Source organism: Myiozetetes cayanensis, unplaced genomic scaffold, assembly GCF_022539395.1.
Source record: "Myiozetetes cayanensis isolate MyiCay16 unplaced genomic scaffold, myiCay2020 scf28, whole genome shotgun sequence".
Taxonomy (NCBI): Eukaryota; Metazoa; Chordata; class Aves; order Passeriformes; family Tyrannidae; genus Myiozetetes; species Myiozetetes cayanensis.
In genome coordinates, this window is record NW_026087499.1 from 1,278,061 (window position 1) to 1,292,969 (window position 14,909).

The 14,909-nt window shown below is 52.3% G+C and overlaps 2 protein-coding genes across 2 annotated transcripts; both read right to left on the reverse strand.

Moving 5' to 3' along the window:
* Positions 1 to 3,559: 3,559 nt before the first annotated feature.
* On the reverse strand, positions 3,560 to 7,542 carry TNFRSF14 (TNF receptor superfamily member 14). The gene is given in 10 exon segments (XM_050322705.1): positions 3,560 to 4,204; positions 4,402 to 4,418; positions 4,714 to 4,856; positions 5,406 to 5,496; positions 5,733 to 5,888; positions 6,434 to 6,559; positions 7,059 to 7,164; positions 7,424 to 7,472; positions 7,474 to 7,508; positions 7,510 to 7,542. Coding segments are annotated over 10 exon segments (879 nt in total). The 3' UTR covers positions 3,560 to 4,081.
* A 732-nt stretch (positions 7,543 to 8,274) lies between these two features.
* LOC126643779 (transcription factor HES-5-like) lies at positions 8,275 to 9,903 on the reverse strand. The gene is made up of 3 exons (XM_050322405.1): positions 9,841 to 9,903; positions 9,500 to 9,680; positions 8,275 to 9,371 (listed from the first exon to the last, which is right to left on the reverse strand). The coding sequence occupies exons 1-3, from the start codon at positions 9,901 to 9,903 to the stop codon at positions 9,130 to 9,132; spliced, it is 486 nt and encodes a 161-aa protein (XP_050178362.1). The 3' UTR covers positions 8,275 to 9,129.
* Positions 9,904 to 14,909: the final 5,006 nt, after the last annotated feature.

The following is a 14,909-nucleotide window of genomic DNA, read 5'->3' on the forward strand; positions in this document are numbered from 1 at the left end:
AGCCCACTGCTCCATGAAGGCGATGGGTAACAGAAGAGATTTCCAGCTGCTGATGACACTCCCTTGATCACTCAACTCTTTCAGACCTTGATGTTTCCCAGGATGCCACTGGGCCATTTCATTACCTCCTTTGCAAACCCTCCTTTTCATTTCCAGGCTGACTTTTCCTTCACAGAGTTGCAGAAGAAAAGGGTTTGTGCTTGCTTCTTTTTAACCATCCCCATTGTCTGTCATGCTTCAAACAAGACTCTGCAATTCAGGCCTGGTTTCTTTGGGGTCAGCACCCACTTCCTGCACAGGAACAGTTGTTTGATCCCCTTTCTCCTCGATGACCCTCAAGGCCTGACCATGCTGTTCACGCTTTAGGACATGTCAGAGGAAAACACAGAGTATGAACAGTCAGGTTATAGCAGCTTTTATCAGCAATTCCTGCTCCTTCCACTACTGCCAGACACACCTGGGCTTATTCCTTAAGGGCAGGAGCCACTGCTGGGCCCCTCTCAAATCCCATTTCAACACATTCCCCAGAAGGAGAAAGGAAGAAGAGACATACTCACCTCTGACTCCTGCACCGCTGCAAAGGAAAGCAAACAGTTCATCAACAAGCAGGAAGGGGAACTTCCTACTAATGCCCTTTCCTACCCACACTGTGCCAGCCAGGGGGCAGTGGGGCAGCACTGAGGGTCACCCTGGGCACAGGCACAGCCCCACGGGAGGCCCCTCACACAGGGGAACTGGGACACAGACACACTGCAGCTGCCTTCCAGCCTCCTCTAACTGGCTGCTCAGTTTTCAGCTGAACATCCAAGACCGTTCTTCAGAGTAATCTTACACAACTACCCCTTTGCACTCACACTCTTTGTACTCACATGGCACACGACTTCTCAGTTTCCTCCTCCGACAGGTATGTGTGATGGCAGCTACAGCAGCCACCACGAGCACAACAGAGACAAGGATTGCTATGATTGCTGGCTCAGGCAGAGCTGGGGAAGGGTTCTGCTTCTTAGGTCTGATGTGAGGAAAGAAATACCTGTGATACTACAACCTGCCAGCAGACCCTGCTCTGGAACTGCTGCCCTGTTTTTAACATCACACCTCCACAGCCAGCAGCATTCCCAAGCCTCTTGCTGACTTGGGGGGTAATCCAGGTGGCAGCTGACTCTTACCTCTTTGCTTTCATGCCTCTGAGTGCAAAAGGATTCTCCTCAGAAACAAACTCTCACCTCTTCTACTCTAGCTAAGGGATGTGCCAGCTGAAACCCGGGTACCAGGAGGCTGCTGCTCTCCATGGCTGCAGATCCAGCTCGGCTAGACCTGCCCGAGGGCCTCCTCTGCACTGACAAGTTCAGATCAGGCACTGAAACCTGTCATGTTAAGGAGTTTATAGAGAGACGAGTTGAGCTGTTCCCAACAAAGAACTGGACACAGGAACAGGATTCCACACTCGCTGCCTTACTGCAAGGAGGACACTGCTGTGTGGAACACACCAAAATGCAGAGCCAGCTGTTAGAGAACAGCCACTCACCCCTAAGGAGTCAGAGCCGCTTACCTGGGCCATGGTGTGCAGGCCACAGACATGTTGGCTGTGGAGAAGGTGCCAGGAGGACAGACTTCACACACATGGTCCTTGGTGGCTGTACCTAGAAGGGAGAAGCCCCCAGGAGTTCCCCCTGAGCCTCTGCCTCAGGAGAGCTTCAGCTCAGCGTGGCCTTTGGAAGTGACCCATCACTGCAGAGACCCTACCCCCCAGACAGCAGCTCACACACTTCTGCCTTGGCACACCAGCAAAGAGCACAAAGTGCCACAGCAACCAAACTCCAAAGGCATCCCACAGGGCAGCTCTGCTGCTGCTGCCACTGACGCTCTGCTGGCTTACCCCATTCTTTGACCACAGTGCCAGGCACACAGACAGTGTAGGGCTGGCAGAGCTCACAGCCTTCGGGCCCGGGGGAGCTGCAGAAGTGCCCTGGCCGACAGCCACACACCGTGTTCTTCGTGTAGGTACACGCTGCTGCTGTCACCAGGTTGGCCCCTGAGAGAAATCCACACACACAGAGACACGGCGTTGACACGGGAAAACAGCACCCAAACCAAAAGACAACATTTAGCCTTGTCCTGATGCACTGCTCAACAGCACCACAACTCTGGATGTGTACAGAGTTCTGGATCCTACAGACTCTGGTGATTGTTACGGCCACTCTGGAGGCTCCCAAGGAAGGGACAGGGCCAGGCACTGGGTGAGGGCTGAGTGCTGGCTGGAGAGGATTCCCTGGGTGGCGTTCACAGCAATGGGCTACCTGGCTCTTGTCAGGGCACAGCGGGCACGACAGCGGTGTTGGGTCCCCATGGCCACTGTCCACTGAGGTGGGTCACCTCACAGCCACTGTCCATTGGGGCAGGTGCCCATGGCCGCTGGCAGCGGTCACCCCATGGCCCCTGAGGCAGAGGGAGCCACCCCAAGCCGAGGTGGTGAGCAGGAAGGGCAGGCAGGGCAGGCAGAGTAGGAAGGGCAGGCAGAGCACGAAGGGCAGGCAGGCCGGTACGTACCCACAGCACATGTGGGGCAGCACTTGGTGCCATTGGGGTACTCGCCCAGCTCACAGCCCGTGGCATCCGAGTGCTCCAGCTGCGTGACCAGCACCACGGTGAGGACCTCGGGGCAACAAGAGGACGAGGTTATACCTCAAGAACTGGGTTCTGCCTCTGGGCCCCCGAGGCTGTTCCCTCATGGCCACCATGGGTGTTCCCTCCCAATCACCGAAGCTGTTCCCTCACGATCACCGAGGCGGTTCCCTCATGGCCACCAAGGCTGTTCCCTCACGATCACCGAGGCTGTTCCCTCATGGTCACTGGGTGGTTCCCTCATGGCCACCACAGCTGTTCCCTCCCGATCACCGAGTCGGTTCCCTCATGATCACCGAGGCTGTTCCCTCACGATCACCAAGGCTGTTCCCTCACGATCACCGAGGCTGTTCCCTCATGATCACTGAGGTGGTTCCCTCCCAATCATTGAGGCTGTTCCCTCATCACCCGATCACTGAGGTGGTTCCCTCATGGCCACCAAGGCTGTTCCCTCCCGATCACCGAGGCGGTTCCCTCATGGCCCCACTCACCAGCCAAACGGTGCCCTGCACAAGCTGCTGCCGCCATCTCAGAGGCCTCCCCGTGCCCCGCGGCTGCGGCCACATGTGGGACGGGATGGGACCGGCTCCGGCCCCACTTGATGCCCAAGGGAAAGGCACTGACCTGGAGGAAGGGGACGGGGGGCACGTGTGGCTCCAGCCCCCTCAGGGGTCCCGTAACGGTCACACCATTGCCCGCTCCCCCGGCCGGTACAGCAGGGAAGGCTTTGGCAGGGCCTAGCCACAAAGGCAGTAAAATACCTCAAATTGCAGCAAACAACCCCTCCAAACCTGGCAAACCCCTCAAACAAACCTCCTGGCAAACAAACCAGCCCCTCAAATCACGGAACAAACCCTCAAATCCTGGTGTACAAACCCTCTTCTTGCCCTGGGACAGGTTTAACAAGTCGAAATTCATTGGTATTGGAGAGAAAGGGTTCTCATTAGTAAAAACTTTATTTTAAAAACACAGTGGTCACATAGGATATTAACTTTCTTTACTAAAACATATATGCTCCCTGCTGTGCACAATTCCTTTTCCCAGCTAAAAAACAAAACTGTGTACAAAATGCATTTGAAAAAACTCTGTTATGTATGAGGAATGCTTAAAAGGGAAAAAGAACCATTTTTTCCCCACCAACAATCAATAATAGAGTAATTAATATGTATCAAGTGTCAGCTTTCTGTGAGGGAAGCAAAAGAGAACTGCAGGCATTCCACACAGCCCACTGCTCCATGAAGGCGATGGATAACAGAAGAGATTTCCAGCTGCTGATGACACTCCCTTGATCACTCAACTCTTTCAGACCTTGATGTTTCCCAGGATGCCACTGGGCCATTTCATTACCTCCTTTGCAAACCCTCCTTTTCATTTCCAGGCTGACTTTTCCTTCACAGAGTTGCAGAAGAAAAGGGTTTGTGCTTGCTTCTTTTTAATCATCCCCATTGTCTGTCATGCTTCAAACAAGATTGTGCAATTCAGGCCTGGTTTCTTCGGGGTCAGCACCCACTTCCTGCACAGGAACAGTTGTTTGATCCCCTTTCTCCTCGATGACCCTCAAGGCCTGACCATGCTGTTCACGCTTTAGGACATGTCAGAGGAAAACACAGAGTATGAACAGTCAGGTTATAGCAGCTTTTGTCAGCAATTCCTGCTCCTTCCACTACTGCCAGACACACCTGGGCTTATTCCTTAAGGGCAGGAGCCACTGCTGGGCCCCTCTCAAATCCCATTTCAACACATTCCCCAGAAGGAGAAAGGAAGAAGAGACATACTGACCTCTGACTCCTGCACCGCTGCAAAGGAAAGCAAACAGTCCATCAACAAGCAGGAAGGGGAACTTCCTACTAATGCCCTTTCCTACCCACACTGTGCCAGCCAGGGGGCAGTGGGGCAGCACTGAGGGTCACCCTGGGCACAGGCACAGCCCCACGGGAGGCCCCTCACACAGGGGAACTGGGACACAGACACACTGCGGCTGCCTTCCAGCCTCCTCTAACTGGCTGCTCAGTTTTCAGCTGAACATCCAAGACCGTTCTTCAGAGTAATCTTACACAACTACCCCTTTGCACTCACACTCTTTGTACTTACGTGGCACGTAACTTTTCCTTTTCCTCCTCTGCCAGTTATATGTGAGAGCAGCTGCAGCAGCCGCCACGATCACACCAACAGAGACAAGAATTGCTATGATTGCCGGCTTAGGCAGAGCTGGGGAAGGGTTCTGCTTCTTAGGTCTGATGTGAGGAAAGAAATACCTGTGATGCTACAACCTGCCAGCAGACCCTGCTCTGGAACTGCTGCCCCGTTTTTAACATCACACCTCCACAGCCAGCAGCATTCCCAAGCCTCTTGCTGACTTGGGGGGTAATCCAGGTGGCAGCTGACTCTTACCTCTTTGCTTTCATGCCTCTGAGTGCAAAAGGATTCTCCTCAGAAACAAACTCTCACCTCTTCTACTCTAGCTAAGGGATGTGCCAGCTGAAACCCGGGTACCAGGAGGCTGCTGCTCTCCATGGCTGCAGATCCAGCTCGGCTAGACCTGCCCGAGGGCCTCCTCTGCACTGACAAGTTCAGATCAGGCACTGAAACCTGTCGTGTTAAGGAGTTTATAGAGAGACGAGTTGAGCTGTTCCCAACAAAGAACTGGACACAGGAACAGGATTCCACACTCGCTGCCTTACTGCAAGGAGGAACTTACTTACTGCAAGGTGTGGAACACACCAAAATGCAGAGCCAGCTGTTAGAGAACAGCCACTCACCCCTAAGGAGTCAGAGCCGCTTACCTGGGCCATGGTGTGCAGGCCACAGACATGTTGGCTGTGGAGAAGGTGCCAGGAGGACAGACTTCACACACATGGTCCTTGGTGGCTGTACCTAGAAGGGAGAAGCCCCCAGGAGTTCCCCCTGAGCCTCTGCCTCAGGAGAGCTTCAGCTCAGCGTGGCCTTTGGAAGTGACCCATCACTGCAGAGACCCTTCCCCCCAGACAGCAGCTCACACACTTCTGCCTTGGCACACCAGCAAAGAGCACAAAGTGCCACAGCAACCAAACTCCAAAGGCATCCCACAGGGCAGCTCTGCTGCTGCTGCCACTGACGCTCTGCTGGCTTACCCCATTCTTTGACCACAGTGCCGGGCACACAGACAGTGTAGGGCTGGCAGAGCTCACAGCCTTCGGGCCCGGGGGAGCTGCAGAAGTGCCCTGGCCGACAGCCACACACCGTGTTCTTCGTGTAGGTACACGGTGCTGCTGTCACCAGGTTGGCCCCTGAGAGAAATCCACACACACAGAGACACGGCGTTGACACGGGAAAACAGCACCCAAACCAAAAGACAACATTTAGCCTTGTCCTGATGCACTGCTCAACAGCACCACGACTCTGGATGTGGAAAGAGGCCCCATTCCTCACTGAGGCAGAACCTTGGCTCACATTTACATCTGTCATAAGTGTTGCACAGCAAAAGCAAAATACTCCCAGCTCAGTTGTTTTTAAATTAGCTGTCCTAGTGAAGTTCTCCCAGGCCTACCTTATCCCAGCACTCCAAGACAACTCACTATAATCTAAAGAAGATTTAAGTTAATCTAAGAGAGAGGTTGCAGACCAAATTCCAATGGTGCTTTCTGAAGCTCCCTGTCAATTTTTCCCTTCCATCCCACAGCTCACAGCACTCCCATGTCTGCAGAGTGGCATGAGCCTGTTCTTCACACTGACTAATTTGTCAAGCAAATGAGGCAAGAAAGGAGAAGGGAGAATGTATCCATGGAAAGGCATGAAAAATCCATTTGAACTGGTTCTTGAGCATCCTCCTTACCTTCATCACACACTTTGCATGTCCTGCAGTGTGTTAAACCATTGGGGTGATCTGTGTAGGTCCCCTCCATACAAGGTATGCACGTTGTGCTGGAACTGGCAGTGCAGTGCTTGAAAACCCGCCATCCTGAAAACCATAAACCATCCCCAAAGAAGCAGCTCTGTTAGCAAAGCTCACGTGGTCAGGGACCAGCACTGGTACCCAACCACACCTAAATACTGCAGATCAACTATGAGCACCTCAGAAATACCCTAATAGCAAGGACATAATCCTAAAACAGAAACCAGGGCACGAAATGAAGCTCCTTGGAAACTGTGACTTTACCTACTACCCCAGCAGAGACTACTGATTGTTACGGCCACTCTGGAGGCTCCCAAGGAAGGGACAGGGCTCATTACTGGGTGAGGGCTGAGTGCTGACTGGAGAGGATACCCTGGGTGACCACTGGCATCGGTCACCCCATGGCCCCCGAGGCAGAGGGAGCCGCCCCAAGCGGAGGTGGTGAGCAGGAAGGGCAGGCAGAGTAGGAAGAGTAGGAAGGGCAGGCAGAGCACGAAGGGCAGGCAAGGCAAGCAGAGCAGGAAGGGCAGGCAGAGCACGAAGGGCAGGCAAGGCCGGTACGTACCCGCAGCACACATGGGGCAGCACTCGGTGCCCTGCGGGTACTCGCCCAGCTCACAGCCCGCGGCGTCCGAGCGCTCCAGCTGCGTGACCAGCACCATGGCGAGGACCTCGGGGCAACACACGGAGCGCGTTATCCCCCGAGGACCGCGTTATCCCCCGAGGACCGGGTTATCCCCCGAGGACCGGGTTATTCCCCGAGGACCGGGTTATCCCCCGAGGTCCGGGTTATCCCCCAGGACCGGGTTATCCCCCGAGGACCGGGTTATCCCCCGAGAGCCGGGCCGGCCGCCCGGTCTGAGGCGGCTCCCCCGGGCTCGGCTCCGTTCCCGCGGGGCGGTTCCCGGCGGGTGTCCCCGGCCCCCTCACCAGCCTCATGGTGTCCCAGGTGCGCTCCCTCAGCCGCCACCGCCGCGGCCGCTGCCCCATGCGGGACAGGGCCCGTCCCCGCAGGGTGCCCGAAGAAATCGAAAGCGAAAGGTCGGCATGAAGAGACGGGAAGAGGAGAAGCCGGTGCCCCGTCCCCCGTGACAGCCGTGTTGCTTCCCATTCCCCGCGCCGGGTTCCGCGGGGAGAGAGCTGCTCCGAAAGTCAGTAAAATACCTCAAATTGTGACAAAAGAGCCCCTCAAAACCTGCAACAAGCCCCTCAAATCGTGGCGAACCAACCCCTGAAAACCTGTCACAAACACCTCAAAACCTGGCAAACGAACCCAGCTCTCCAAACCTGGAGCAAACCCTTCAAATCCTGGCGCACAAACCCTTTAAAACCTGGAAAAAAACCCAAAAGTTGTGCCACAAGCCCCTCAAATCGTGGCAAACCAACCCCGCAAACCCCAAAACAAGCCCCTGAAATCGTGGCAAACCAACCCCTCAAACCCCATCCTAGGGTCTCGTTGGTGACAGGCTCGGGTGGGAGGGAGGAGGACTCAGGTGGGTGCCTGCAGACCTGCCGGGCAGGTGCAAGGTTTGTGTGGCAGGAGGGGCCCTGACAGGGGAATGCTCAGCAGGATTCAGCTGAGGGAATCTGCCTGCCAGGAGCACTTCTTACTCCTTGGGCTGAGGGGGCACTCGTGGTGGGAATCACAAGAATACAGAGTGGACACAAATGGGAGTTCCTCGAGCTTCACAAAAAAACCATTTCTTCAGAAGACTGACATTAACCTTCCCCAGGGGTGCGAGCGGCTGCACATCCCTCAGAGGGACAGAACCACACACAGGTTGCACACAAATGCATTTTATTGCTCTCTACACACACAGAGACGCATACACAGTATGCACATGAGCCATAGGGCAGTCCCAGCACTGGGAGAAACACCATCCACCAGGAATTCAACTACTCAATACAGATAAAAATCATTATTATAATGAAAATGCTAAAAAAAGCATAGCTTACACCCAAAATGTATAACATTGACAAATCAAGCCTGTTACCTACCACCTTTTCTTTAACATAAAGCAGGAACACACTCTTTTTCTAAATTGAAAAAAGCATCAAAGAGTAGAAATATTCCACATAGTTTCCTAACTCCTGGTCATCCCTCCCACTGGATATACAGAACTACGAAAGGGCCTTGGGGGAGAAATCCAAACCAAAACCAAACCCATTTTTGATGCTGCACAATTGATAAGCAAACAGTGGGAAATGGATTTTAACCAAGTGTGCATGGACTAAAGGGAATAAATTTCTCCTTGGGAGTGACTGAGCCAACCCGAGTCACTCATCAAGCCAGAGCAAAGCTGGTGGCTCTTAAAGGGAATATTAGAGAAAATCTCCTACAGCAATTGCTGTCCATCACAACTGTAACATTTACAAACATCCTCCTTCATTCTGAAGACGTTGCCCCTGCCTGGGCAGCACTGCAGCAGTGCCTACACAGCTTCCACACCAAACAGAACACCTCAACTTTTGCCAAAGGATCCCAAAAGAGTCAAAAGTATGGCATTCTTTCACACATAAATGAAATACAGGGGGAAATAAAATTCCCTACAGCAGAGAGGATCAGAGCTGGACTATCAGATGCAGTCAGATCCTTCCTCTGGACTGTCACAGTCCCTGCAGTGAGGACTCCCCGACTACCAGGGCCTCCAGAGAGGGCAGGTGTCCTTTGCAGACACTTGTTTCAGGGGCCCAGCGTTCCCAGGGCAGCAGGAGAGCTCCGGAGCAGCCGACTGGCTCTTCTGGAAATGGCTCAAAAGTTTGGTCTGGGTTTCAGTTCGGACTTTATGGAGAGAGAGGAAGTGGAAAGCTTCTTGCAAGCACCTGGAATAGCCCTCTCTGAAGTCAAACTGGGAGCTTTTATGGAAGGATCCTGCAGCTAGAGAAGGGAAGAAAAGAGGGAGAGGGAAGAAAGAATAGTTTAAAGCAGTTGTTTGTGGCTCAGGATTAATACAACTGTCACAGATTTGCAGTAAGATGGAGAATTAAACAAAATTCAATACTCACTCTTCATCTGCAGCTGGCTCTGCTGCTTCAGGTAGCTGACAGTCATCTCCAGGATATCAGCTTTCTCCAGCTTGGAGTTGGGCTGGTGCCTCTGGAACTCCTTCTCCAGGAGCAGTTTCAGCTGCTCGATACTGCTGTTAATCCGGTCCCGGCGCATTTTCTCCACCACCGGCTTCCTCAGCTGTAAAAAGCAAAGGAAAAGACACCTGTTATTAAAGGATCCTCTCTCTGTCACCCCTCGGGGCTGTTTGGTGCCCATACCTGCTCCTAAAGCCTGTGGGGCAGGTTCTCAGCTGGTGTCAGTGCTCCAGGAGCAGCTCTCGAGCTGTGCTGGGACTTACTTTGTTTTTCTCCTTTGGTGTCAGCAGGTTGTCGGGCTCCAAGAAAACGGTGCTGGGAGCCATCTGTCCTGGGAAGGGAAGGGAGCTCTCGGAGTGGAATCCAGGAGAAACGTGCTGCTGGAAGCTGCCTCTGCCTGGTATTTATACTGCCCAAGCTCAGGGCGAGTCTGTGGGTCTGCGGCTCGGTGGCGTTTCCCACAGTCCGCAGCCAATCCGGGAGATGGGAAGCACAATGGGAGAAGCAGCTATTCTTGCATGCTCCAGTGGCAGTGAATAGCCTGCGGATAATGACCTTCTCCCAGATGAGCAGGTGGGGAGTGTGTGCTACGTGAAAGCCTGGGATCAGAGTTACGTGTCAGGAGCTGGGAAAGAGCTGGCCTTCAATGGGAAAGGCTGCTGACTAATGCCATGGATCAATAGCATTCCAGGGGCGGCCTGGGGTTCACAGGCAGGAGGAAGGAGGAGGAGGAGGAGGAGGTCAGCTGCTGATGGCGGGAAGGCTGCACTGCTCCTGGGAATGCACCAAGGCACACGCTGGAGCAGGGCCATGGCACACAGGGCAGGGATATGGCACCCAGAGCAGGGATATGGCACATGGAGCAGGGATATAGCACACAGGGCAGGGATATGGCACATGGAGCAGGGACAAGGCACACAGAGCAGGGGCAAGGCACACGGAGCAGGGACAAGGCACACACAAGTAGCTCCCACTGCTCTGAGAGAAGGAGCAGAAATTCCTCAAATCCACTCACCCGGTTTCCTCAGGGAGCCAAAGGAATGGTTCTCCCACAGGTGACTCAGGCACCAGCTTTGCCCATGGGAAACAGAAAATGGCTTTTCCGCTTTGGCTTACCGCAAATAAATACATTTAATTTTAAGTACACGCAATTACAGAAAACATTTTCTGGTTTGGTCTTTGCTCTCTTCCCTCAGTACCTCATGCAGCCCTTTGGAAAACTCTCAAGCCACATTACAAGCACTTTATGTTTTTGCTTTCAAATACCTGCAAGATAAACATATGTGGTGAAGGGTCTTGGAATGTTTGGGGATCAGCTCAGTCTCATGCTGCTTCTCACTTCCTCCCCAAAACACATTTTACTCTAATTATTTTCATTTAGTCTGTGCACTAAGGAAGATTGGCTGCAGAATAAATTTATATCCCTACCAAACTTGTGAGAAATCGAATTCCTGATTCCTCATCATTCTCCACGGGGCCAGTTTCCAGACAGAGATGCTCAGGGGGTGTCTGCAGTGGGAAGAGCTGACAGTGTCACTGTTTGTGACTGATAAACACAGAGCCAGGGATTCCTGTTGGAAAACTTGTAGCAAATCTGCCAGCAATTCGTCTGTCAAGTAATGCCAGGGCTGGCGTTTGGGAAGCTCCTTCTGCAGTAAGGAAGCACTGTTTGTGTTTACACTACTATTCCTGTGTTCATCTGCACATGAGCACGCGTGTGGTCACTCACGCCTGTCAGAGTGAACACACAGAGCACACAGGGCACATTTCTCTCCCTCTGCAGCTCGTTCCTGCGGGCCCAGGTAAGGTTTAAAGGAGCTCTTGCAGGCTCTGCCATTCCAGCCCCATTGTGCTGCCCTGAATGGGCTCCTTCTCTCCCTTCAGAGCAGCAGCTGTTGAGCTCCCCATCCTTTATGTCAGGTTGTGGGAACGCTTTTGTGACACCGTTTCACATGTTCCCCTCAAAGCCTGTGGATTATCTGTGAGCCCATGTAATGCCACCTCTGAAACCAATCCTGCTCTCTGCACGTCCCTCTTGGGGAGATTCCCTGACACAGAAACTCCGGGGCTGGAACTCATTTCTTGAGCTCGTTAATTGAGCACATGAGGAAGAAAAGCGCCAGTCCCGTGATCTGCAGGGCCACTGGCAGTTTTGCTACAGACAATTGCTGTTTTCCTCTTACTTCTTCTCTCAATTCCCACATAATTACTACACTAACTCCATGGGAACAGTCATGCCAACCTTACCCTCCTTGCTCTTGGTAGTGGTTGTGCACTGGCACAGTCAAGGGGCCAGTGCTCAAAATTTCCTCTCCTTTTGGATCCAAACTGACCCAGAGCCTGCAGCTGAGCAGGACGAATGTGAAAATAATCTTCTGTGGCCTGGAGAAATTCCCTTTAACTGTGGAGGCTGGAGGCCCCACATATTTACATTGCATGTGATGATAAAAATTACAATATTCAATGGATTATTGGGAGCTGAATGTAGCAAAATCTCCCTTGGATCCACTGAGGCTCCTACTCCCTCACTCTGTGTCAGAAACAAATTTTAAAGCATCTGAAATAAAAACATATACTTTTTAGGTTTTCGTTTGTTTCACAATCTGTGAGGGGAAAATTAGCCAATTAATGACCGTCTTGGAAGAGTTACTCAAATTAGATGCTCAGTTGCCCAAAATAGATGCCCTGCTTTGGTTGGAAATCCTAAAGAAAGTGATAAGAAAAATTCCTCCCTATTATAAAGTTTTCAGAATCCATGGACTTTGCATTAAGGAGAATGAATTTGGACTTACACACCTCCTACACACAGTATTGCACAGAAAACTCAGCAGGATCCCAAAATACTGGAAATAGGGCATCAGCAATTAGCCTTCCCCCAGGATCCCTGCCAGATGTTATCCCTTGAGGAAGACTTAAAGATGCTGCTGCTTTCCCAAGTCTCTCAAAGATGCTCCCAGTGCTTCCTGTGGGCTGTGCTGCCCAGATGGCCTTTTGGGAGCAGCATTTCCCACTGCACACAAAGCAGAGCCAAGCCCCGTTGCTAATGGGGTTTGTAGTCGGGCACACTTCCTTTGTGACGGGAGGGAACGCACTCGGGGAATGCTGTGGGAAACTCCGGAGTGCGCCAACTTCCACGGCCTTGTGTTGGTAAGCATGGAGAGGTGAAAGGTTTGGGAGCAGGGACAGAGATGAACTGGGAATGGGAAAGACAAAATATAGGATATTTAGTTGTCGATGGGTCCTACAGTCCTGGAGCTGAAAATAAAATGGGGCCAATCCCAAGCTGGGATCCCCACTGAGGCCAACAGAGAATTTGGGCTCCAAGCTTTGCCCTGCAGCTTTTGTGCCTCCTGATCTCTGTAAACTTGTAAATACAAATCACCTCTACACCTACAGCAGATTTATCAAAACCCAGCAGGCGAAGTCAGAGGCTGAATTTTCTCCTGCCAAATACCAAGACCAGACCCGGCTCTGTTGTTTCCCATTTCTTTCACCCAAGCAACACAGAGTAGTTTAGGAGTATTAATGAAAAGAAGAGCTTCCCCCTAGTATTGCTGGGATAAAACCTGGTTTAATTTCCTTAAAAGCCAGGCCCAGCTCCCTCAGCTCCATGTGGGTCCCTCATGGTCCATAGGAATCCCAGGATATACTGAACAAAGCAAGGAGTTGAAGAAGCAAACACAGGATGTGGCTCAGACGCCTCAGAGCAGATCTAAACCACCTGTGCCACCTTCAGTGGGACATTTGCCTTTGGCCTGAGCGGTGGATGGGCAAGAGTCTGCTCTGCAGCTCCCTTCCATGTCGTTTCTTTCCTACCCTTCCCTGCTCTTCCTCCTTGCCTTTCCCCTGCATTCCCCCCTACCCCTTCCCTGTTCCTTGGCTGGTGCAATTTCTGTCTGCCTGCACATCTTCCTTCCCTTTTTCCCTCTTCCTCAGGGTTTGCTTTCCCTCCGTGCAGGTTTCATAATCTGATTTTTCGATCTGTCACTCCTCTCCCCCCTGGCTGTCACAGGCAGATGTGCTTTGGGGACAGGGGTGTCTCCCAGCCCGGGGGACGCGGTGAGTGTGGAGTTCCCTCCAGTTTCCCACACTGCTCTCCCATTCAGGGCATTCAGGAGGAGGATAAAGGAAGTGTGCCATGCTACAAGCTGAATTAGAAATGGTGTTTGACTTCCCTTTGTGCTGCACAGAAACCTTGCTCTGGGCACACCATCTGCATAGCCCTCACCGTGGAGAAAACCATTGATCAAGGCCTGTCAGCCCAGCTGGGGGAACTTGGGAAAGTAATTCCTTGTGCCACTTCAGTTCTTTGGGGCTTAACATCTGGCTGGAGGGGGAGGCGACAGTTGATGGTTTAACAGTCGTGCTTCCTTTCAAGTTTGGGATGCTGTTTTGATCCCCGATAAGCCTTTCTGAAATCCTGATTTTAATAACATGGAAAGCATCCAGAAGAGTAGGAATAATGCACTGGCTTTGCATTTTCAAAGTGCTTTACAAATGCCAGCTAATGAATTCTCAGAGACCTCCTCGGCGAGATGAGGATGTATTATTAGCAATGTTTTACAAAGGCAGGAAAATGAGGCAGAGAGGAGGAAAACCAAGGTTTCAGGATTTCAAGCAGCCTACAGGTCGTGGGGCTTCTCAAGTGCCTATTTGAGACATCTGGTTTGCAAAGGTGCTCAGCACCCACTTTTGTTTTAATTAGCTTTGGATCTCTGAAAGGAGCCAGCCCCCTTGCCTGTTGGGAGAATTTGGGATACCAGCCTGGACCACACTCACAGCCACACACCACCTCGATAAACAGACACCAAAGTTCTTTGCCCTCGGGTTCAGCAGTGAGGTTTGAAAATGTTATTTAGTATAATTTCTTTAAGCCCATGAAATGGCTTGAAAGGAAGATGCTCTCAAATCCTTGATCAGGAAATACTTAATGATGTGTTTAACAGAAAATAACTTCTCTCTAGCGAGTAAACTCAGTTTTAATTTATTTGTGCTCCTGCAGGTCAGGACAGTCCATCGGAGCAGCTCTGTCTGTCAGCACCATGGAATTCTGCTCCCAGCAGTTGTGGTTATGCTGGACTGGGAGCTCCCTGGAGGAGGGGATGCAGTGTGCCCTGAACTACAAGGCCTCCTGAGTTCATAAGGGAATGTGACAGCATGCCTTGCCCTGTGGGTGGTGATGAGGGCTCCCAACCCTGCCCTGTGAGAACCAGGGCCTGGCAGCTCCTGTGTGTGCCCCTCTGCCCGTCCCTTGCCTGGCTCAGAACCAGCTTTCCCTCCTCCTGGAGCTCTGCTCCTGTCCCCAGGGCGGGTGCCTGCTTTTACCAGACAC

Excerpts from the sequence above, each read along its gene's own strand:
- LOC126643779 (XM_050322405.1), bottom strand. The coding sequence starts at position 9,903 with ATGGCTCCCAGCACCGTTTTCTTGGAGCCCGACAACCTGCTGACACCA. Across the intron at positions 9,681-9,840 it reads CACCAAAGGAGAAAAACAAA|CTGAGGAAGCCGGTGGTGGA; the intron begins GTAAGTCCCAGC and ends TGCTTTTTACAG. Across the intron at positions 9,372-9,499 it reads GAGCCAGCTGCAGATGAAGA|CTGCAGGATCCTTCCATAAA; the intron begins GTGAGTATTGAA and ends TCCCTTCTCTAG.